This window comes from Acinonyx jubatus, chromosome A3 (assembly GCF_027475565.1).
Source record: "Acinonyx jubatus isolate Ajub_Pintada_27869175 chromosome A3, VMU_Ajub_asm_v1.0, whole genome shotgun sequence".
Lineage (NCBI taxonomy): Eukaryota > Metazoa > Chordata > Mammalia > Carnivora > Felidae > Acinonyx > Acinonyx jubatus.
The window spans coordinates 47,261,930-47,286,755 of NC_069388.1; the positions used below are offsets into that span (position 1 = coordinate 47,261,930).

The 24,826-nt window shown below is 45.2% G+C and overlaps 1 protein-coding gene across 3 annotated transcripts; it reads left to right on the plus strand.

The window, feature by feature from the left end:
• Window positions 1-12,829: 12,829 nt before the first annotated feature.
• Window positions 12,830-23,547, plus strand: GZF1 (GDNF inducible zinc finger protein 1). Of its 3 annotated transcripts, none has more exons than XM_027069459.2 (6): window positions 12,830-12,941; window positions 15,324-16,722; window positions 18,079-18,173; window positions 19,762-19,929; window positions 20,684-20,841; window positions 21,391-23,547. In XM_027069459.2, the coding sequence occupies exons 2-6, from the start codon at window positions 15,347-15,349 to the stop codon at window positions 21,739-21,741; spliced, it is 2,148 nt and encodes a 715-aa protein (XP_026925260.1). In that variant the 5' UTR covers window positions 12,830-12,941; window positions 15,324-15,346; the 3' UTR covers window positions 21,742-23,547. The 3 variants fall into 3 exon arrangements, with proteins under 3 accessions (XP_026925260.1, XP_053056287.1, XP_053056285.1); XM_053200312.1 differs by having other exon boundaries at window positions 12,881-12,947; XM_053200310.1 differs by lacking the exon at window positions 12,830-12,941 and adding an exon at window positions 13,003-13,566.
• Window positions 23,548-24,826: the final 1,279 nt, after the last annotated feature.

The following is a 24,826-nucleotide window of genomic DNA, read 5'->3' on the forward strand; positions in this document are numbered from 1 at the left end:
CAAATGACATTTAAAATCCACCTCTCTTATCTTTGTAGTTCCATTTCTATGTACAGGTGACCCTTGAACAACATGAGTTTGAACTACATGGGCCCACTTATATGTGGATTTTTTACATTACAGTAAATGCATTCTTTCTTATGATTTCCTTAATGTTTTTCCTTTCTCCAGCTTTTTTTTTAAGCATATAGTATATAACACATGTAACATAAAAATATGTATGAATTGACTGTTTATATTATCTGGTCAGCAGTAGGCTACTAGTAGTTAGGTTTTGGGGGAGTCAAAAGTTGCATGTGGAGTTTTAACTGCACAGGAGTCACTGCCGCTAACCCCTGTGTTGTTCAAGGGTCAACTGTATGCATGTTTTGCAGATCCAATTGGCCATATACACACACATCTTCATACAAGATAATTCATCATGGCAGTCTTTGTGTTAACAGTAAAACATCTCAAATGTGCAAACACGAAGAGATTAAGGAAATTATAATATTCCCACAGAATGGATTATTGTGCAGCCTTGAAAACAAGTGGCAGAACTGTCATGATATGAATGGCATGAAATAATCTTTGAGATTCATAATAAAGAAGTTCAAATTCTTTGTAGAACATTAACAATAGTAATCACAGTCAGTGAAATCAGTATCCCAAGAAATTTTCAAGGTGTTTTGCATTATTTCCAACCTCATTTTATAGATGAGAAAATTGATTCGTGTTTTTTAAAAAAATGGGATTCCATATAGGCTTGCTCTGTAAGCATGGACCTTCTTGAAGGATTGGCAAAAACTTCACGATGGCTGTCCTTAGGGCTTGGATTCTAGGGTTTTAATGTGGGGACAAGGCATTTGCTGTTGTATGTTCTCAGACTCCATTTTTTATAGTGTGCGTGTCTTGCTTTTCAATTCAAATTTCATTTTAAGAATGAGGAATACGTTTTCGCAGGCAGAAGTAAAGGACATTCAAGTTGCAGGCATCCACAAGGAGAGGCCTCACTTCTCCCCACAGAACAGCCAACCTGCGCCTCACCTGGAGCAATGAAGTCTCCAGGTAGATGTTTCACTGAGATCCATTGGGATCTCGCCAAAAAATCCACATTTAAAAACCACCAATTAACCTTGTGAGAACTAATTTGAAGTTCTAATCTGCCCAAATTTAAGGCGGGTGTTAAAACTCAAACTCTTGATTGACCCCCAAGTTGTGTAAATATGTTTAATTTGCTGTCTTGGAACGTAACCTACTACTTTGCAGCATTTTGGAGCCCGGGCACCCAACCATTAGGAAAATCATCCACTAGGAGGCGCCGTTGGTACTCCAAGAGAGCCCAGACCCCGCAGGGCTCTAGGTCGCAGCGGCCTCCGTCCCTGAGGGGCCTGCTCTCCCCTCGCAGGTGCGCGTAGGCCGCCCGCAAACCCGATGCCCGGCCGATGCTCTGGGCTTTTCCGTTCAGCTGACTGACCGTAGTGCTTCACGAGCGAGAGGGAATATAAGGCGATTGAGGGCAGCTATGCAGGGGAGAGGTGGAGACCACAAGCCCAGGCCTCGCTAGCCAGCAGCGAATGTCCAGACGCCTAAGCTTCCTTCGCCCATGCTTTAGCGGGACTTCCCGGGTCTCACGGATGGTGGCTAACGTCATCATCTGGCGACCACCCAGAGCGAATTGTAACACTGCCTGACCGCAGAGACTCACAACGGCGCGTCCCACGTGACCCAGCGCCCCAGCTTCGCTTCAAGCCCTGGGAGGAGCCCTGGAAAGGAGAGAACCTGGTCCCGGCGGGGTGGGGCGGGGCCGACGTCCCAATAGCCAATGGGCGGTGAGTACCGCGGGTTTGAACCGCCCCTCCCCGGCGCTCCCCGAGAGCCGGTTGAGAGCTCCGGCAGAGCGGACTCTGGCGGCACAAGTTGAATGGCTGGGCCCGGGGCGGTAGGCGGGGCTGGCGCCAGGTGGGCGGGGCGGGCAGTCATGGGCGTGTCTCCGCTCCTCTCACTATGGTGTAGAGCTGGGGGTGTAATTCTTTATAGTTCTTTATAGTCTAGTTTTATAGATTTGTGCTGCTCTTTTTTAATGTTTGTTTTTTATATTTAGAGAGATATAGCAGAAGAAGGGGAGGGGCAGAGAGAGAGAAGGAGGGAGAAAATCCCAAGCAGGTTCTGCACTGTTAGCAGAGCCCCACATGGATCTTGACCTCACCAACTGTGAGATTATGACCTGAGCCAAAATCAAGAGCGGGTGGCTTAACCCACTGAGCCTCCCAGGAGCCCCTTTAGATTTGTTTTTAAATCAGATAATTTATGAGAATAGTGTAATCTTCTTTACTCATTATGATATAGGGAGCATTTCCCCAAGCCACTACAAGTTTTTCGGTTTTATTGAAAATAAATGACAAAACTGTATTTAAAGTGTACGATGTGATTTGATAAATGTATACATTGTAAAATGATTACCACTAGTTCCAGTAAATAATTGTAAACGTTACTTTAATGACCACATAATAAGCCAATGCATGGCTATATTGCAAATTATTCAGTCATCTTATGGGTGAGTAGGTTTTTTATAAAGTTTTAGTAATATAAGTGCACTCCAGTGAACGCCTTTACGTGAAAATTGTTCACTCCCTTTTACTTCTTCAGGATGGCTAAAGGGTGAGGACAGTTCCATGGATAAACATGCAGATAGTACATAGATAGATTTTTTTTTCCCTAACTGCCCCTGAGATTGCATTTCCCATGCATACTTGTGCTGAGTCAGAGGTTATGTTTAACTGTAGGTCAATTTGTCCAGACATTGGTTTGTCATTGTTTTTATAATATTCCATTTGTCAGTGAAATCTCTGCCATTTGTACTCCTGTGTGTGAATTGCCTATTTGTGTTCTTTGCTAATTCTGTATTGGGTTGTTGGTGGGTTTTTTTCCTTATTGATTTTCAAAAGTTCTTTTAAAAAGCTTGATGTAATTTCCATCTGGGAACCTGATTATGTAGCATTTCTAAAGGGAATTGAATATAAAGTTTATGATAATCATGTATGGTTTCTTCACTTGGTCAGCCACTAAAGCTGTTATGACACCCATCTGTGCTTTGGCGGTGAACCAGTGAATGCTAACTAACTTGGGCAGAACAGGGATCCTAGCTACTTTTGTCCACATATGTTGTTTTGTGTCTACTTAGACTTCTGAAACATTCTGAATACTTCATGTACTGTTTTAAACACTTACATGGGATCCTTGATACTGATAAAGTAAGATTGCAGTAGTATTACAACAAGGTTTTATTTTAAATTGTTCTGTAAAAAGTGATGCAATGCCCATTTTGACATTCTGTGTTGAAGCAAAGTTGATTTAAAAGCCGGATTAAATTTATCTAAATGTAATGGCTGGATTAAATTTATCTGACTGTGATGTGCCTGATGAGAGGAGATATGCATTTTTAACTCTTACTGGAATCTGAGCTCTTTTCAAAATCAAGTGCCATTTGTTACTGTGTTTCTCGTCTCCCATCATGAGTTATCATTTAGACTTTTCCTGGAGACATTTATATTTGGGGTCAATCCTGAGCCCTATCCTGACAACTATTGTTTTTAACTATGGAGAGTATTGAGAGCTTTGATAAAACTATTGAGAACACCATGCTGAAAAGATTATATATGTGTAAAAATCCCTTGCTTAAAAATGCTTCAATCCATTGGTGAGGATATAGAAAAATTAGAAACATAGAAATACCACATGATCCAGCAATTCTGCTTCTAAATATATACCTGAAAGAACTGAAAGCAGGGACTCAGATACTTGAACACCAATATTTATAGCAGCATTATTCACGAAAGCAAAAAGATGGAAACAACCCAAATATCTATCAACAGATAAATAAACAAGAGTGGTATATACATACCGTGGAATATTATTCATACTTAAAAGATAATGAGGTTTTGACACGTTTTGACATGGATCAACTTATGCTAAATGAAATAAGCCAGACCCAAAGGCCACAGTTTTTATACTTCTACATACATGAGGTCTCTAGAGGAGACAAATTCATACAGACAGAAAGTAGAGTGGTTGTCGCCAGTGCCTGGCGAAAGGACAGAATGGGAAGTTATTGTTAATGGATACAGAGTTTCTGTTTGGAATGATGAAAAAGTTCTGGAGATGCACAGTGGTGATGGTTGTAGAATATTGTTAATGTACTTAATGCCACCCAAGTATACACTTAAAAATGGTTCGACTGGTAAATTTTACATTACATATATTTCATCACAATTTAAAAAAAAAAAAAGGATTCAATCCAGAACCACGGTGAAATGATTTACAAATTCTTGAAGGAGCAGTGCCTGCAATTTAAAAACACTTCTTAAAAAGCAAATGACCTTTTTCCAGCTCCTTCACCTTTAGTGTTTAGACTGTTGCCAATTTTTCTTAATACTATAGTGACCTGGAAGTCATGCCGCTGTTGCTGGCAAAACTGAGACTATGCGGCCGATACCTTGCCATTTCTGGCAGGCACGGGCAGAATCTCATGATCCTGTGCAACGTGAGCTTAGGCCAATTGAAACCAACAACCTCCATTGCTCTGTTTCCAATCAAAGCCATCAAGCACATCAAACCAAAAACTTTCAACAAACCACATCTCAGAGATCTGTATGAAGCCTTGTGCAGAAACCATGTCCCTCTATCAGCTCAGCTTTGCCACCAGCTAGTGTGTTCTGACAGAATATATCAGTGGTCCCCACCCCGGAGTCCAGCAGAGATGAGGTCTGGTGTGAGTGAACATTGGTGCAAGCTGGGAGGATGCAAGGACGTTTGGAAGTGAGCAGAGGTTAACCTTAAGGAAAAGTGAAACTTTGGCCTAGACATATAATTTTCATAATGTTTAAACACTTAAAAAATAAGTCACAAATTAATATCTGCTGATATGAGATAGCCTGAGGCCCTGGTCATTCTCTCCCTTTAACAGATGGGCCTGTGGAGGCCTGTGAATACTTTGAAACTATGTGCAGATTTACCTCTGGTTGTATGGTTGCCTTTTTTTTTAATGTCTATTTTTGAGAGAAAGAGAATGCACATGCGCACAAACCAGGGAGGGGCAGAGAGGGGTCGGGAGAGAGAATCCAAAGCAGGCTCCAGGCTCCTGAATTCAGACAGGAGAAGCAACAAATAGTCATTTGAAATCGTGTAGTTGTCTCCAGTTTGGCTTCTTCAGGGCATATGACAATGCCCATATCCCAAATCACCATGTCCAGGACAGCACTGAAAGTCAAAAGTCTGTCAACCAGACATACTAACCATCAAGCAAAAGAGTGAGGAGGCTACAGAAAACAGGAAAGGCTAGGAAGCTGCATGACACCTGCTATGAAATTTCCAGGGAGCTGATTACACCGGAGGCAGTTGACAGCCTAGCAGCCTGGCAGACCCTGTGCAAGAGATAATGAGTGGCCATTCCTTGATTTATTCACCCTCATTCCTTTATTTAGGAAGGACTTATGTGAGCTAGTTGCTAGGATTCACCATTCTGTGCTCATAAACCTCACAGTCTAGTGGGTTGCGGGGGAGAAACATTTTTAAGCCAACAGTCACCAAATAAGTATAAAATCATGCTTGTCATTTGTGTGATTATTGAGTGGTACCTGGTATTCCGTGAGCTTATGGGATGGGGCTCTGTCACAGTCAGGGCACTGGGGTTGGCTTTCCTGTAGAGGAGACAACTGAATTGAAGCTGAAGCGATATGTGGGAACTAAATGGGGGAAGAGGGAAGATCAGACCAGGATGTGCAAATGGCCTGTGCTGAGGGGATGTGTGGCCATTTCCAGACTTGAACCCTGGCCTGGGTGGCCAGGAGTATAGACATGCAATGGCAGCGATGTGGTCAGGCAGAGAAGGGCCAGATCCCTGACCTCTTGCATGAACCACACTTCTGAGTGTTCACTTTTGGAATCATGCAAACCAAAGATGTGGGACATTTAGGATGTTATTTAATCACACCCTCTCCAGTCCCCTTTTGATTTTTACCTGAGCTGGGAGGCTTTATGGTCTGGTCAGAGCTCGCACTCTAGGGCTTCAAATCCTGGCTCTTTGTTGGCTCTCTGTGTGATCTTGGGTAAGTTCCTTACCCTCTGTTCCTTTGTACTTTTGTGAGAAGAAATGAGTAATGCCAGCAACGTGCTTGGCATGGTGGCTCACTCACTGTAAGCATGGAACACATTTTGTTCTTATTTTCATTATAATTAACCCGAAACAGGACCAGTTTGGGGGAGGTTGTGTTTGCAGGAGGAAGGCCACGCAGCTTCTAGGCTCACTGACTCCATGCCCTTCCACCACGTCACACTGTTTTCACAAAGGGCGAGTCCTTTTCATGCTGTAATTCTGTCCCTGAGCAAAAAAAAAATTAAATGATGGTCCTTAAAATTATATTCAATTGCTCCGGTTCTGCTTATTCCTTTTTTCCTCCTTCCCTGACCAAATGGAGAAGAAGAAACAGCTCTTGAGGCATGAAGTTGCTGCCTGGAGCCTCTGAATATTTGCACGCCCCTACAGGCTGGGCCCATAGTGGGTGGTGATGCAGCACCTGGCTCCTTGGGGACCCTGGAAGCCCTTCTGGTCCACAAAGCATCTTAGCTGCTTCAAGGACTATCTCAGACATCAGGAGAGAGACTGCTTTGATGACACAGAGGAATGTGCCTCATTTCTAGAATTTGTTTACAGTGCACAGACTGTACCAGAAAATTTGCACCATATGAGAGAGGTATCTGAGAGACCTGAGTGCTGGATATTTGTGAAGAAATGAGGGCAAACGGAAGGCTTGGAGGAAAATTCCAGAGCACTGGCTGTGTGAGTGGCTGGGGATGGGAAAAGTAGACTAGGGTGTCTGACTGTGGCGTCTCCTGCCAGGAGAAAACTGTGGCATGTGTGTGCACACAGCCTCGCCAGCAGGTGGGCAGCTAGAGTGCCCTGATGCAAAGGGCCAGGTGGGGCAAGACTGGAAACTAGAAATGCCTTGGGTAGATGGAAGGGAGCGGAGCAGGTGGGGGCCACTACCGAGACAGTGAGGAAGCTGCCAGCCTTGCTGGGGAGGCCCATTTAGGCATGGCTACATTCTTCTTGGACCCCAGAGCCTGGAGAACCACAGGCAGTCCAGAATGACGGAATCCTTGCAGGTGGGATTAATGACCTCCAACTGCTCTACTGCTCGAAGAACAGCACCCCTCCCAGTGCCCTCCGACAACAGGATAGAGTGGCTTGTTCTCTGGGGGCATGAAAGGAGGAGAAGCTCCAGGCTTGTCCTTTCTGTCACCAAGTGCAGTGTACCAGGCACATGGGAACCCACACTACCAAGAAGGCCCTTAAATGTGGATGCTGTGGGGAGCCACCTGAAACACACACATTAGGGACTCGTGTGTGTGTTGGGGGGGAATATGTGTGCACAATAAATTATGGCAGGTTTTGTCAGTGTTTTGTCAGAGTTTACACTTCTAATCACTTGGAGTGACTGTTGGAATTGCTTAGTGAAGAACTGGCAAAATAGATAGGACATTCAAATGGCAGAAATACTTGTTTAATCACCAGAGAGCTAAGATTTATAATTTGATTTTAGAATCTGTGTGCTGGACTCTTTCGTTTTGAACATTACAGTAGGCCAGGGAATCATCATCTAATGTCTTATTTCTACGAAGTTGAACTTTGCACCAGACATTCCCTTGAAAATAATAGTAAAATATAAAATCCAATTTTAATAAAAACTCTATCAGAATTTTTACATTGTAGTGGTGAAGATTCATTAAAAAGGGACCCTCTTTCAAGTATAAGGAAATTTGAATGCAGCATAATGGACTCATATGAGAAAATTTGACACATATTTCAATATTGGTTTGAGGACTTTGGAGAAGAATTAATTGAGGCCATGATTTAATAGGTTTTCTGTCCTGAGGGTATATCCTTATGCCAAGAATTTTCAGATAGGATCAGAAAGTGACAGAGTTAAAGTGAGGGGCGGGCAGGGGGGGATAGCTCAAGGTCAAGATGACTACAGGATATGGAATGGTAGACTTTGTCCTGGTGTATTAGTCCAGGCTTTTCAGAGAAACAGAAGTAGGATAGAGAGATAATAAGAGGAGATTCATGATAGGAACTGGATCATGTGGCTCTGGAGGCCAAGAAGCCCCACAGTCTACTGGCTGAAGATGGGAACCAGGCATGCCAGTGGTATCCTTCAGTCTGAAGTCAGAGGCCATTGGTGTACATGGCCGGAGTCCCAAACTTCAAGCTCCAAGAGCAGAAGATGGATGTCCTGGCTCAAGAAGAGAGAGAATTTGCCCCCTCTTTGCCTCTTTGTTCCAGGTGGGCCCCCAATGGATTGGATGCTGCTGCCCACACTGGTGAGGGTGGATCTTCTCAGTCTACTCAATCAAATGCCAATGTTTCCCAGAAATAACCCCACAGACACACGCAGAAATACTGCTTCACCAGCTGTCGGGGTCTCCCTTGGGCCAGTAAGGTTGGAACAAAATTAACAGTCACACCTGGGATAAGACCTGAGGCTTGAAAAATCGAGGGGAAGAAAAATCTCAGTTCTTGAATGGGGAATTTTGTTCTTCTGTGCATTTCATCCTTTATTCTCTCCATAAAGAAGGCTGCCACTTGGTCAGCAGCATTTCTGCTGCTGAATTTATGGGTGCCTGCCTCCTTCCCTTGACCTGGAGGCCCTCCACACAAATCTTGTGTATAGATCACATGCTTCCTTTTATGCTGTTGGAGAATTTTAATCAGTTCTGTCTGGTCTGTCTCTGGATATTTGTAAGATCTCTTTGGTTCTGTTGTTCTGCAGTTTCATTACATTGTGTCTAGGTATGAATTTATTTTTATCCATCCTTCCCAAACGTGAGAGTTTCTGTATTTAGTTCTGGAAAATTATCAGTCAATATAGATGCTGGCAAGGATGTGGAAAAATGGGAACCCTCTTGCACTATTGGTGGGAATGCAAACTGGTGCAGCTGCTCTGGAAAACAGTGTGGAGGTTCCTCAAAAAATTAAAAATAGATCTACCCTATGACCCAGCAATAGCACTGCTAGGAATTTACCCACGGGATACAGAGTGCTGATGCATAGGAACACATGTACCCCAATGTTTATAGCAGCACTTTCAACAATAGCAAAATTATGGAAAGAGCCTAAATGTCCATCAACTGATGAATGATAAAGAAGATGTGGTTTATATATACAATGGAATACTACTTGGCAATGAGAAAGAATGAAATGTGGCCTTTTGTAGCAACGTGGATGGAACTGGAGAGTGTTATGCTAAGTGAAATAAGTCCTACAGAGAAAAACAGATACCACATGTTTTCACTCTTATGTGGATCCTGAGAAACTTAACAGAAGACCATGGGGGAGGAGAAGAGGAAAAAAAAAAGTCACAGAGAGGGAGGGAGGCAAACCATAAGAGACCCTTAAATACTGAGAACAAACTGAGGGTTGAAGGAGGTGTGCGAGGGGGGAAAGTGGGTGATGGACATTGAGGAGGGCACTTGTTGTGAGCACTGGGTGTTGTATGGAAACCAATTTGACAATAAATCATATTTAAAAATTATCAATCTCTTCAAATATTGCCTCTCAGTCTCTATTTTGTTTTTTCTTCTTGAAGTCCTATTATGAGTATATTAGATGTTAGTATTCTCTCCTCCCCTTCTCTCTCTCTTTCTCTCTGAAACATAAATAGACATTTTAAAAAATTAAGAGACATATGTCTCTGAAGGAACACAGGGGCAGCATCAGACCCTGGATCCTCAGTGGGAGCCAATCACAGGTAATTTGCTGGCTGTGAAAGAGGAGGCAGCAAATTCATCTAATGTGAACTTGAAGAAGAGGAAAAAGATGAAAATCATGATGGAGAAGAGCACAGAGGTCAGTTCATCTTAAGAATGCTCTTTAGGACATATATTGCCGACAATGTATATAAAACTTCCTCTGAGCAAACTAAATTTGCTTTGTAGACAAAGATTTACAGGTCTTTTTCTCTTTGGCCATCAGGAATCTCAGAGCCAAATCTGAAGCCTGTTCTGGACACTCAAGGCATCATCTCTGCACCTCCTTTCTTCCTATTCTCTCTGCTTTATATTTAGAAGTGTTTCCTGAGCTTACAATCAGCAGAAGAAACCCAAAAGCCAGGACTGGCTGATCAGCAAAAAATTTAAAACCTCTCCATGAAAAGGAAAAACGTACACAATAATGGAGATAGTTTGGTACTGACATTAGGATAGTCCCGAGGATCAACTGACAAAGTCCAGAAGTAAATGGTGGCCTTTACAGTCAAATGATTTTTGACAAGGAGACCAGGCAGTTTAATGGGGGAAAGGAATAGTCTTTCTAACAAATGCTGGGACAACTGGATAATCACGTGAAAAAGAATTAAGTAGGACCCCTATCTCATACTGTATACAAAAATTAACTCAAAATGGATCAAAGACTTAAATATAAGAGCTAAAACTACAAAACTTTTAGAAGAAAACACGTATGAATTATCATGACCTTGGATTAGGCGACAGGTTCCAAAAGCAACAAAAGAAAAAAATAGATTGGAGTCTATCAAAATTTAAAAGTCCCATGCTTCAAAAGACACCATCCAGAAAGTGAAAAGACAACCCACAAGATGGGAGAAATATCTGCAAATTGTATTATCTGACGAGGGACTTTTATTTAAATATAAAAAGAACTCTTACAACTCAATAATAAAATGACTAATAACTAAAAAAATAGACAAAGGATTAGAATACAAATTTCTCCAAAGGAGATACAGAAATGGCCAGTAAGCACTGAAGATTTAAGTGAGGAAGCAATCACCTTTTCGTAATGCAAAACAAAATCATATATTAAAAAATCATTCTGGACTGGGGCACTGGGTGGCTCAGTTGGTTAAGTGTCTGACTTTGGCTCAGGTCATGATCTCATGGTTCATGGGTTTGAGCCCCGCATCGGACTCTGTGCTGACTGTGCAGAGCTTACAGCCTGCTTTGGATTCTGTGTCTCCCTCTCTCTCTGTCTCTCTCTCAAAAAAAAATAAACATTAATAAAAAAAATTTTTTTTAAATCATTCTGGACCTTCTGCGGTCCAAGTGAAAACTGTGTTCATTCCAGTTTCCTGGAAGCATGGAGTGCAAATATAGTGTGCTTAAGCAAAGCCACCTCTCACTAATTCTTCAAATACTGAGTACCTGCTCTACTATGTGTGGTAAGCTGGCTCCTGTTAAAATTAAAAAGAAAATCTTCTCCCAACCCAGAAATCTTCTCCATAAAGGTAGTACACACTTTTATTATCAAATAAGCATTAAACAAGAATGTGATGTGCATCACAGGCAATTGACAGACAGAAACCTCACCCCTTCATGTTAGCTGTTACATATATATTTTCTGGTGTGATCTGTTTCATATATATTCTCAACATAAACAGTAATAACTAGTCCCCCAGTAAAAGGACTAGACAGCACTACTGATCACATGTAGTTCACCCTCTCTACCTGGTGACTGGGATGACCATCTAGGTTGGCTATTTAGTTTATCCAGAGGAAAAAACACGCTACTCATGATAGGAGTTAGTTGTGCAACTTGGAGCAAGGCGCTCACTAAAGTTAGTGTCCTAGGAAACTGGGAGATTGGGTGCTCTCTCTCTGGATGTTTACACTGCAAACAGCTGGCTCCAGGGCCCTGGAGCAAGACTCTTCTAGGTTCTAGGTCTTAAAGCTGACCCAAGGCCTAGGTAGTCTTCAAAAGGACTTAGGTACATTTCAAAGAATACTTACAATGATCCCTTTTCTAAACTAAATGTTGAAAGAAAAAGGAGAGGTAAATATTTTCAAAAGGAAGAATTAAGCATCTTATTTTTTATATGTCTGCTTTACAGTCCCACACATCACCAACACATCCTGTAGGTAAGACGACGCCCAGTGCATGGCTGGCCACAGAAAGCGGGAACAGGACCTCGAAAATCTTTAGCGGTGACTCGAAGAGGGAAGCCAGGGTCTGGATTGAGAACTTTAAGTTTAGTTTAAGACAAGTCTTCCAAAGCAAGATTTTGATTAAGACTGCACAAGGATGCGTGGCAGCAGCAAGGTTTTGGGCTTAAGTGTTCGAAGATGGAGCATGAATTCTTTCCACCCAAGGGCGGCAGGGTCTTGGGAAGCTCTGTAATGACCACGTGCGAGGCTGCAGACTTCAGGGATACTACACTGCACGCTGTAGTAAGGTGTGTGGTGTGCTCTCGGCTCTGGTGAGCTAGGGCGAACCCTGGGCAGGGGCCGTGAGGAAAGAATGCCTGCCGATCACCCCACCCCCTCGCCAACCCCGTCCCCTCGCCAACCCCGTCCAGTCGCACGTGGAAGTCCTTTGTCCGCCGTCCGCCAGTCCCAGGACGCGCGCGGGACGCCTGTCCCTTCCCGGTGCCGGGCCGGCGTTGCAGACAGTCCCCTACTCCGCGTGGCTGACCCCACCCGGGACTGCGCGCAGCACAAGGGTAGTTGGCGCCGCGGGCTAGCGACCCGAGAAGAACCTGAACGTGACCACGCCCCCGCCCCACGCTCACGTGACCTTCTGGGGCTGGCCCAGCCCCGCCCCCGCCGCGCCGTGAACACACTCTGAGACGCCCTCGTGGTCTTCTACGCAGGCGCAGATTTTGGCTCGCGGCGGGTGACGCAATCCTGCGCGGACTGAGAGACTCAGGCCCTAAGCGTACGTCGAATCACGTAACTTTCCCTGAACGGCCTCCGCAGTCGGACATGCGCGCGCAGCCCCTCCCCCAGCCGCGGGAGGGGGCGGGGCTGTCTGGGGTGGGGCGGGGCCTGCGGCGACCAATCGGCAGCGTCCGCGCTGGTGCCGCGCCCCGCCCAGCCGGCCGTCGGTCCCCCGGGGCCTGGTCCGGCCGACGCGCGGTGGCTGCGGCGGCAGCGGCGACGGCGCCGGCTGGGAGGTGAGTGTGCGGCCCGCAGGCCCTGCGGGCTCCTCGCCCCAGCTGCTGCCTCCCGACTTGTCCGCGTGCGGGGAGCGGGCCGGCCGCGCGTGCCCTCCGGGAGGAGCCGCGGGCCTCGGGAGCGCAGGAGCCAGGGACGGCCGGGAGTCGGAGGTCCAGGCCCGGTCACGCGGGCGCCTTGGACGCCCGCGGCCCAGCAACCACCGAGTCCATTTGCAGCGGGGGCGTGTGTCCCTCCCTCGGAAGTGTGCTGGTCGGAGGGGCGGAGGAGGCGGGGGCGTCCTCCGTTGGAGCGCGATGCCCACCCGGACGCGGCTGGGCGGGAGCGCCGCACCCTCCCCAGTGCGGAGGGGCCTCGGAGAGCCGCCAGCTAGAGCGCGATGCTCCAGACGGAGATGCGGCCGGGTGCCATCCAATTACAGTGGGAGATGCAGCTGTCACCCAGGCCGGAGGATTCCTGTCGCCATGATCACTGCCTTTCCTTCCTGTGCTGAGACAGGATGGGAAATCTTGCTCAGAAATCACTTTGTTGATAGACTCAAAAATTACTATCAGGCCGCCTCTATGTTTACACGTCTGCCCGAGGTGCCGTTTGGCAGAGGTTTGGGAAAGTGGAGGGCTGCTGGTGAGTATGGGCATCATGCTGAGAAAGCCCTCTGCAGCCGTTTCTCTAAGGCTGGGGCTGGAATGCATGACAGTCCTTGGCCTATTGTTCCCCCCCTTTCCCCCCAACACCATAACCCTTTACCTAGGCTTATCGGTGTTTTCAGGTGAGTGCTCAGGCTTCCTGGATGTTCTTGTTACAGTTGAACTCTCAGAGGGCAGTCTTTTTTCATGTTTGTGGGGGGCTGGTGTTTGTAGGGAGCCAATTGTAGTGTCAGGTACTGGAAACAGTATCACTGGTGGGAATAGAGAAGTGAAAAGAGGTCAGGCTGGTTTTCCAGGGAAGATGAAGACAAGTTCTGCTCTAGACATGCTGAGTCTGAGATGACATCTAAGATCTGGCTGAAGGAGGACAGGTACTTTGGATGGGTGCTGGAGATTTAGGAACTAAAACATACTGGGAAGAGGAAGGGAGATTCAGGAGCATAAGCTTTCTATGAGAAGAAAGCACATAGTCAGAGAGTGTGAGAAGAGAGTAGTGCCAGTCAAGCAGAAGTGACCCATGATGGTGTGGGATGCCATGGAAGCCAAGGAGAGAAGACCTCTGGGTGGGGGTGAAATCTGCAGCATCCACAGCTGTGGAAAAACCTAGGGAGGAAAAGCAGCTCTTTGCATTTGGCATGGCTGAAGCGAGGGGCCTGCTGAGCAGTTTCAGTGCAAGTCAGTTCCACCAGGTCTAGCCTCAAACCTCAGTCTCAAGGTTTACCTTGTTCCTCTTCTGTGAAATGGGGATAACAGTAACACCCAGGCCTAGGAAGCCAGTAGCAAGTACCTTACAAGTCTCAGGTGCGCTTGTAAGCACTTGACATGATTGTACTCACTGAAGCCTCGCATGGCCTGGCAATCTTCTACAAAAGAGCAGACTGTATGTAGTTTAGAGAAATTAAGTTACTTGGTCACTAGCACAGCTCCTGAAAGTATTCTCATAAAGTGATAGGAATTCAAATTATGAGGTGTTTAGGGGTGCTGGAAATGGCCATGGATTGTGGACTGCTTTTCCATGAAGTTTTCCTCATGGAAAGTAGTTATTTAGTTGGTTGTTTTCAAAGGCAGACATGATTCTCTAAGATTTGTTCTCAGTGGCAGCCATGTGTTTTGTTTTAATTATTTGGTTTCCTAGTCAAAGAGCTAGACATTATTGTTGCAGTAAATTCTATTACAGTTTTGAGGTCTGGGTCTATAAGGAAGGTAGAAAATGTTCTAGGTATGCAAGTTCCTGCCAGAATATATTTCATTAGGCCTCACTTTCGTCATTTATGGTTATCCCTGGGAGAAATCTTAGTAGTATTTCTTTCATTAAATATTATCTTATGAGGGTACATCAAAACTTCACTTTAGAAACCCGCTAAGAAGTGGTATGATTTGGGGTCACCTGGGTGGCTGAGTCGGTTAAGCGTCCAACTCTCGATTTCGGCTCAGGTCATGATCTCATGGTTCGTGAGTTTGAGCCCTGCATTGGGCTCTGCGCTGACAGTGTGGAGCCTGCTTGGAATTCCCTCTCTCTCCCTTTCTCTCTTTCCCTAGCCTGCTCATGCTCTCTCTCTCAAAAATAAATAAGCTTTTTAAAAAATGTGGTGTGATTTATATCTTTATGTGAGGAAAGTTGGGTTTTGGTTGTTAATCAGCTCCTATCCTCTAGAGAACTGAAATAATTCTAATTTTTAATCCTTTTGCTTTAGTGGTTGCTCATGCATGAATAATTCTTGCTTCTGTTTTCAGAGCTGTTTTTGGAAAGAAGAAACATGGAAAGTGGTGCAGTTCTGCTGGAATCCAAATCCTCACCATTCAACCTTCTGCATGAAATGCATCAGCTGCGCCTTCTTGGTCACCTGTGTGATGTGACTGTCAGTGTGGAGTACCAGGGTGTCCGCGAAGAGTTCATGGCTCATAAGGCTGTGCTGGCAGCCACCAGCAAGTTCTTTAAAGAAATGTTTCTTAACGAGAAGACTGTGGATGGTACGAGGACTAATGTCTACCTAAATGAAGTGCAAGTTGTTGACTTTGCTTCATTTCTTGAGTTTGTCTACACTGCGAAGGTACAGGTAGAGGAAGATCGGGTGCAGCGAATGCTGGAAATGGCCGAGAAACTGAAATGTCTGGACTTATCGGAAACTTGTTTTCAGTTGAAGAAGCAGATGTTAGAGTCGGTACTTCTGGAGTTGCAGAACTTCTCTGAGTCACAGGAGGCAGAAGGGAGTAGTGGCTCCCAAGCCACCATTGTCCCTGACCCCAGGGCAAGTCCCACTGTGGACAGTCCTCTTGCTAACGGCCTCGGGGATTCCTCAGATCCCCCAGCAGAGACAATCAGCAATGGTGTGTTGCCAGATATGCCCCCCAGGAAGTCCAAGGAGAAACCAGACAAGAAAAAAGATGCAGTCAAGCCTCCCTACCCAAAAATCAGAAGGGCCAGTGGAAGGCTGGCTGGAAGAAAGGTGTTTGTGGAAATCCCTAAAAAGAAATACACAAGAAGGCTCCGGGAGCAGCAGAGAAGTGCCGAGGACAACATGGGGGACTACTGCAGCCCCCAGGACCCTAACCCGGATGCCATGGGTGCAGAAATGGAGCCCGTCACAAAACATGAAGAATGTGGCACGGCAGTGGAGGCAGTGCAGGTGCTGCCAAAAGTGGGTGGCCGGGAGGATGCAGGCCGTCGGGAGGAGGACGAGGACGAGGATGAGGAGAGTGAGAAGAGGAAGAGCAACTTCAAATGCACTATCTGCGAGAAAGCCTTTCTTTATGAGAAGAGCTTCCTGAAGCACATCCGGCACCATCACGGAGTGGCCACTGAGGTGGTTCACCGCTGCGATACGTGCGGCCAGACCTTTGCCAACCGCTGCAACCTCAAGAGCCACCAGCGCCACGTGCACAGCAGCGAGCGCCACTTCCCATGCGAGCTATGCGGCAAGAAGTTCAAGAGGAAGAAGGACGTCAAGCGGCACGTGGTGCAGGTGCACGAGGGTGGCGGCGAGCGACACCAATGCCAGCAGTGCGGCAAGGGCCTGAGCTCTAAGACGGCGCTGCGGCTGCATGAGCGGACGCACACGGGCCACAAGCCGTATGGCTGCACCGAGTGCGAGGCCAAGTTCTCTCAGCCCTCGGCGCTGAAGACCCACATGAGGTAGGGCCACGGCCACCAGCTGAAGCCGCTGCAAGGGTGCTTTTTACCTGGGATGCAGCCTCTTGATGTTCTGGAGACAGGTGTCGAGAGATCGAGGTGGTTCCAGGGTTTGACCAGTGTGGCCACATCTAGAACATTCTGTATCTTAATCTGTGCCCTCTAGAAGTTGGGGGGCTGCTTTCGGACCTCTGTGAATTCTCTTCCTGAGTAGAGGTGTCTTTTCATTCAGCCTTCCTACAGGTCCCAGGCTGATGGCTGTCCCCCTCACCCTGTGCCCAGTGCCAGCACAGAGGCCTGGACACCGAGCCCTGGCCCACCCAGGCCGAGGCCACTGGGAACACCAGGTCTACCAGTCTGGTTCTGCAGCCATGCAGGCCAGGCTATCCTGATCTCAGAGTAGCCCCTGGAACTTACAGTGCCACCATGCTTGAGGGGCAGTTGAGCTCATCACCTTCATTGCTCTTTTCCTGACTGTTTATTTAGAACTTGGGCCTGTGACCAGCTGGGTCCCATGGTCCCACTAATGACCTCAGTGAAAGGCCATTTAGGGCTTTAAGACATTCCTCTGGTCTTAGGTGTTTGTTCTCTGGGCTTGGAAAGTGTGCTGTTGGTTAGCCCAACCTCCAGAATGAGGACAGTGTTTTCTGTTCATAATTTCCAAAGTGTAGGTGGGGTACACCAGTTTTTAAGTAGGTGTCCTTCCAGGCCTCACTGTTTATGCTTGAAGTCCAGACAAGCAGTTTCTCCTGTAGTACAGACCAGCCGTCAGGCCGGGGCCAGTCTTTGGGGTGGTCACATGGCATTCATTGTCTTTTTACTCTATGTGAGAAGTTTAAAAACTTGGCTTAGGAAGTGCTTAGGGAGTTGTGGTCGATGGCTACTACATACTAGTTGGGAAACTAAAATGCTGAGGTGTCCTCGGAAACCAGGCTTCTTCAGCATTTTGAGAACTGTTCTTTCTGGACCGGTCATTTTTGATCATGTGGTGCTTTGTCAGCCGTGGTCCCCAAGGTGTCTGTGGTTGATCACTCTCACGAGGAAGCTTTATACAAATGTGCCCAGCACCATTCAGTAGTTAAGAAAGCGTGCAGAGGTGCGTGTCTGCCAGCTATGCAGTGTAAACCAGAGGGCGGTGAGGGGCTGTTCCACGCCCCTCCCCCCGGGGAAGTGCGGCAGCCTGCTGGCCCCTGCTGGAAATGGATCTGGGGACAGAGGTCACGGGCCTGTGTCTTTCCACTTAGGCCATTCTCATTTGGTCTCTTGGAATAACCACCTTTGCAGGCTACAGTGCAAATTGTATTGCAAAGTCGGCTTTGAGATACATCCTAAGTTATCATCTGAATGTTGTACTTTCAGAATTCATACAGGGGAAAAACCTTTTGTCTGTGATGAATGTGGTGCAAGATTCACTCAGAACCACATGCTGATTTATCATAAAAGGTGTCACACAGGTAAATACTCAATGCTGTTGTGATTGAATGTCTTTGTAGCTGTAGAAGAAACTGCCATTTAATTTAGAAGTTGGCATCTCCCAAAGTGGTGCAGGCTAAGGCCATGATAATAGCTTTTCCATCTCATAAGTGAGCAAAAACGAGTAAATAAAATATGCCTCTGCCCCTGGTGCTGGCGTGCTTGAGGTAGCGGCCTGTGCACACTGGGAAGTGGAAGGTGGCAAGGGAGTCTTACATATGATGAGGTATGAAACAGTTCCTAGTGTTTTAGCCCAAAATTCCATTTCTAGGAATCTGTCCTGAAGAAATTGTTCAAAATATGGGAAAAAACTATATGCTGTCATCCACCTACTTGCTCTTTGTAATAACAGAGCATTGGAAACAACCTGATTGTCCATCCACAAGGAAGTGGTCCAGTAAACTGGTAAATCCATCTCCTGCCGGCTCCTGATGGGGCGGCTCTCAGGGCTCTGAACGTTACGAAAAACACCTGTGCCCGGATGTGGACTGGAAAACGCACAATTATGCATACAGCTAATCCCAACTACATTGAAAACCTGCACATAAGAGACTAGATGAAAACAAATTTCTATGATGTATTAGGTAGTGGGATTATCTCATTTCTATCTTCTAAAATTTTTGTGATGTGATTTTATTATGTGATGCAGAAAATGTAAGTTGGCTTTATTCAAATTCAGCACAGTAATCCTGAGGTTCAGAACCTTGCTGTATACAATACAGAATCTAACTATTGTATGCTGCTGTTACCATACTAACCCAGTTCTTTCTTACTTGCTTGCATTTTAAAATGTTTATCTCTAAACACTGCCATATGAGCCTCAAGTTCAAATGCAGGTGAAGCAGAGCCAAGGCATTTAATGATGTGAATTACTGAGACTGTGAAATGAGAATCAGTGCCTCATGGAAGATTGGGGGTGGAGGTGAGGTCAGGCTACACTGAATCATTAAGTAAGCACTGGTCATTTGATGAAAATAGTAATGTATTTGGGTTCTGTTAAAGGCAGTATTTTTATTTTGTTGTTTGTGAAATCAGGGGCACATCTAGTAATCAGATGAGTTTGATTTGTGGGATTAAAAGACTCAAATTATACAACATGAGGTGGGAACATTTTTCTCCTGTTATGTACTCTAGTCCAGGTTGATGGGAGTTGCTGCCTGAGAGCAGCTGTGCATACGTAGCCATGTAAACTTCCTATCCTCCCAAGGGGGACTTTTGTCCTGATAAAGTGCCAGAGGAGTGCTGCTTTGCAAAATCCAACAGTTCCCCCAAACAAGTTGTAAAATTTGTTTGGAATGACTGAATTTCCAAAATGTGGGCTGACTGAATGATCTAATTCTAGGCTAGCGGAATCCTTCTTGGGATTTCCAAGTGTATTTTACGTGAACTTTCAGCAGATAGCAGACATCTTACACAAATAGGTGTTTTATGACAGTTTTAACTAGAAGATGTAACGTGCTGCCCAGCACGGCACTTTCGAGTTCATAGGTGATCTAGAGTGTGGGCCAACTCTTAGAGTGTTCTGGTGCCTGTATCATTTCTAACTTTCTGTTTCATCTTTTCATGTAGGTGAAAGACCTTTTATGTGTGAAACATGTGGCAAGAGTTTTGCTTCTAAGGAGTATTTAAAACATCACAATAGAATCCATACTGGATCCAAACCCTTTAAATGTGAAGTTTGTTTCAGGACTTTTGCCCAACGGAATTCACTCTACCAGCATATTAAAGTCCATACAGGTATGGCTGGAATGTAGCCAGGGAAGGGAGTTCAGTGTGGCAAGAATAATATCCCAAAGGTTTTAGATTCACTAGAAAATTATTTGGAGTTGAGCATTATTTTGTGTGTTGTGATAGCATTTTTAAATTTCTGAGTTTCTAGTTTCTGCCTCTGACAAACTGAAAAGGTATGAATGTTTGAATGTGGATGTGGATATGTAGACATTTGAACTTGGGGTAATGATCTACATGTTAGTGTATACACACACGCACAAATTCAGTTTCAGTGGGACTTGGAATTTTATATTCCGTTACTGTGGAAAACAGGTGAATTTCTGTAGGTGTAATACCAGCTTTTGGCTTTGGCTCTCTTTGGGTGTAGGCCATAAACTCCTGTTATTCGAGGGATAGATTTGTACTTATCAGTCGACTCTCCGGTCGTTCCCAGCGTAGCCTTCCTCCTGATGCTTTCTTTTTTTCTTTTTCTTTTTTTTAAAGTTTATTTATTTTGAGATAGGGCGAGCAGGGGAGGGGCAGAGAGAGAGAAAGAATCCCATGCAGGCTCCATGCTGCCAGCGCAGACCCCAATGCAGGGCTTGATCCCAGGAACTGTGAGATCATGACCTAAGCCAATATCAGCTGGACGCTTAACTGACTGAACCACCCAGGCACCCCTCTGCTGATACTTTCTAGTGGGCATGATTCCAGAGTGTATCAGAATTCAGTACAGTAGGCTGGAGAGATGAACCAGTGGTTTTCTTCTCTTCTGTCTCAGGGGAACGTCCTTACTGCTGTGACCAGTGTGGTAAGCAGTTTACCCAGCTCAACGCTCTCCAGCGTCACCATCGCATCCACACAGGGGAGAAGCCGTTCATGTGTAACGCGTGCGGGCGGACGTTTACTGACAAGTCCACTCTGCGGCGGCACACCTCGGTAAGCAGTACTGTAGCTTCGGAATGACAAATCTCTGGGCCCCATGTACCCTTAACTCTAGACAGTCAGAAATGCTGGCCATCGTTCCATAAGGTGGTTATAGAAGACGACAGGTCTCTCCTTTTCAGGTTTTCTCTTCAGGGTGTACATTCCCAGTGTGAATGAAGAACTGAGTTTCAGGACTCTAAAGGCACAATCTATGATAAGTACTTCCTAACAGTAACAGTGGTGGTAGAAAGATGTTTGGCCATTAGTGAAAGGGTATTTTGTTGTGGTAGAAGCAAAATTAAGTTGAAAAGAGACCATTGTTTTAAAAGATGTACTTGTTCTTGGGGCGCCTGGGTGGCTCAGTCAGTTAAGTGTCTGACTTCCACTCAAGTCATGATCTCACAGTTCGTGGTTTGAACCCTCGTCAGGTTCTAGGCTGAATGCCTGGAAGCTGCTTCAGATTCTGTGCCTCTCTCAAAAATAAATAAACATTAAAAAAAATGTAAAAGATGTACTTGTTCAGAGACATGTTGTGATTTTTGTTTTGTGTTTGATTCGTAGATACATGATAAGAATACTCCATGGAAGTCTTTCCTTGTTATTGTAGATGGCTCACCCAAGAATGATGACACACACAAGACTGAACAGCCGGACGAAGAATACACACCATCCAAACTTTCAGATAAGTTGCTGTCTTTTGCAGAAAATGGCCATTTTCACAACCTAGCCACAGTCCAAGCTAGTGTACCTGCCGTGCACGAGAACAGTTCTGCAGACACGGCTTGCAAGTCAGATGATTCTGTGGTGTCTCAGGACGCTCTGCTGGCCACCACCATCAGTGAGCTTAGTGAGCTGACTCCACAGACAGACCCGATGCCCACACAGCTTCACTCTCTGACCAACATGGAATGAAAGCTTGGAGTCACCTGCCAAGCAGATCCTACGCTGCGTCTCTGTGTGAGTGATCACTGTACACAAGTTAGCATCGGGGGCCAAGACCAAGAACTGTGTGGGCAAAATGGGCAAGAATAGCTTCTGCACATTTTCCTGAATCTCTGCTAACTTGCACGTCTTTATCAAAGCATTTTTAGAGCTTTCCCTTAAAAATCCCAGTCTGCATGACCTCAGCTACACTTGATCAAGAAACAAGGCAGTTAACATGACCTCACTTAATCCTGGTGCAGGTTGTATGCATAACCGTTCTATTGCTTGTCTTGATGTGTATGAAGTTTGGACAACTACATAACTATAGATCCAGAGCCCTGGCCCAGCTCTTAAAGTTAGTGTTCGTGGTCTCCCTGGTCTCTCAGCCTGCCTTACACTTCAGTATGGGTTTATTACTCTGATACCTTTAGGCTATTAGCTGAAATAAAACTGGGACCATGTTTTCAACTCTTTCCTATTAAACTGAAGCAAGTCTGATTTGCTCTGGGGACCCTTGAATGGGACTGAAGAAATGGACAGTTGCATCCATTCCCTTCCACCTCTTGTTTGTAGGCACTGAAGAAGAAATGACAAATTGAACGCTTGCAGAATGGCTTAGTATACTCTCTACTTACAGCACATATGCAGCTAGGAAATCGGTCCTGGAATAACTGCTAAAATGAAATGTGGCTGGTGGGTTTCATTCCTAAAATCTGATTAGGTAAAAGCTGTCCTACCAAAGATTCTAGCAGCAAATGGTATAGTTGTTTTACAGAGGCGTAAAAGATTAAGCAAGAGGAGTTAGAACACTTGAAACATCATGTAGTCCTTTTATTCACAAGTAGCAATGAGGTGGTCTGGCACATCTTAGAACACAGAGTGTTAGTATTTTTGGCTAGGTATTCTTGACTGACTCCGTGATGTTCAGAAACCCAGAATTTCTCATTCATGTATCAAGAGCTTGACACAGACAAGTAATTCCCAGAGTTTCCTTGGGAGCACGTGAGCATGTAGCAGAAGGGACCAAAGGTTTGGAACTTGTCTTTGATTATGCCTTAAGAGTGGATTGTGAAGAACCAGTAACTTTGTCTTATGTGCTTCTGAGGCTGACTCGTGCTGGCCTTGTGCTCAAAATGAATTTGCAATGAAGATAACTCTGCTGTATTTGCTAAGCCTGACCTTGGTTCCAGTGGCTTGGGTATGTTGCCACACGCTAAGTGCTTTGATTCATGTGTAACCCTAAACATGCTAATTTAAAAAGAGAACCCTGAAGAATTCTTTTATTAGTTGCTATTTTTCCTACATTTTAATTTATTAAACTTGCTGTGAAAACATACACACTTTCTAAGAGAAAGGCAGTTTATCCTGAGTTCCAGAATGAAGTCACACCTGCACTATGCCAGAGACTAATGCAGGAAGACATTCTCCCTAAATGCTTACTTTGTTCTAACTTGTGACATGTTAAACACGAAAGCCACTCTGAGATGTTTTAGGTGCTGATAAAATGTTTCACACTTGCTCTTGAAAATCACAGTACTGAATTTTCAATGATAACATATCGTGGTTGTGTTTATAGAATAAAAGTGATGTCACACAACCAATTTTGTTCTCGGTAAGAGAATGAGCCTGCCCAGCTGATGTACTGTTTCATGGGATAAAGTCATCTTAATGAGAAGGAATTTAAATAATAGATTATTTTGTTACCTACTGGAAGAAATTTTGTCTTGAATTTGTTTCTTTAGAAATTCTACAAAAAGTCATTTACTGTGTTAATAAATGTTTGCTTTGTAAAAAGTTTTGCAAATCTGAAGTTTATTTCTGCTGTTAGAATTTAGGCTCTGTAGAAATAAGATACTTAATTGAAACAAATATTTTCTTCATTTCATGGGTAATGAAATTCAAAATCGGGGCCTGTAGTCCTAGGATTTGTCTCCGTAACTATCTGCACTGCATATGCACTCTCCACGTGAACACCTGGCTGTGAGGGATGCTGGCCTCGGCATGCAGGGGTGGTAGCTCCAGCAGCCAGGGCTCTGGCGTCTGCACAGAGGCCTCTTCAGTGTGATGTTACAGTTCCCATCACAGATGCGTCTCCAACTAGACCCGTTTCTGTCTTCCCAGGACGGTAAGGCTGCCTGGGAGAGCAGAAGAATGAAAAAACCTTGTAGAAGATCCAGCACAGCGGGATTTGTGGGGTGTTGCAATTTCTTAACCCAAGTACAGTCTTGCTGGGAAAAAGCAAGGCTACCCTCTGAGTATGTCAGTCCCAAATGCATGATTAGGAAAGTGTCTTGGGTGCTGGTGCTGCTTGTCCCAGAGCATCATGAAAGGTGACCAAGGGGATGATTTATTGCCTTCCCAACATTTGTGGGAAATACTCTCAGTGCAAACTCTCAAGCACTCTGTTGCCTTTGCTTTTACCAAAATCTGCTGTACAGAATTTGAAAAAGAAAGCCATGTGGTGGTGGTGGTGGGTGGGGAAGACCTTTACACTAAAGTTGACTTTAACAGAAACGTGGTTTTGCTATAGGTGATAATCCAACAGATTTGAGTGTAAGTTATAATTTAGTTCTAACCCATTAAAATCTTAAACCTTTCCACACCACGGACATTTTCTGAGACCAAATGAGTGCTTGTTCCCGAACTTGATGGTGTTCATGTTACTTGGAAGTTAACAGTATTATTTTGATGGGGAATACAAGTCCTGGGCACTCACACAAAGGGCCATTTGTACACCTGTACCAAGGTGGGCATACAGAACAGGCTACAAACGGCTCCAAGGGCCACCTGGCAGATCATCCTAGCAGAACCCCAGAAACCACCACATAACCTCTGCCAGTCTATACAGGGACCCTTACCACAGCAGCTCCCGTTAGGAAAGGGTCCTGGGGAGAGACACCTGAATGAGAACTAAACCAGAATGATCAACAACTAAGAATGCCTAGGCTGGACAGCCTATTCTGCCATTCATTTTTAAAAATTTGCTTTGAATTCTCTTTAAATTGTTGTGAATATTCTTATGGACCTGACCACTCTTCTCGGAGGGGAGGAGCCAGTCTGCAAGAGGCCTCGT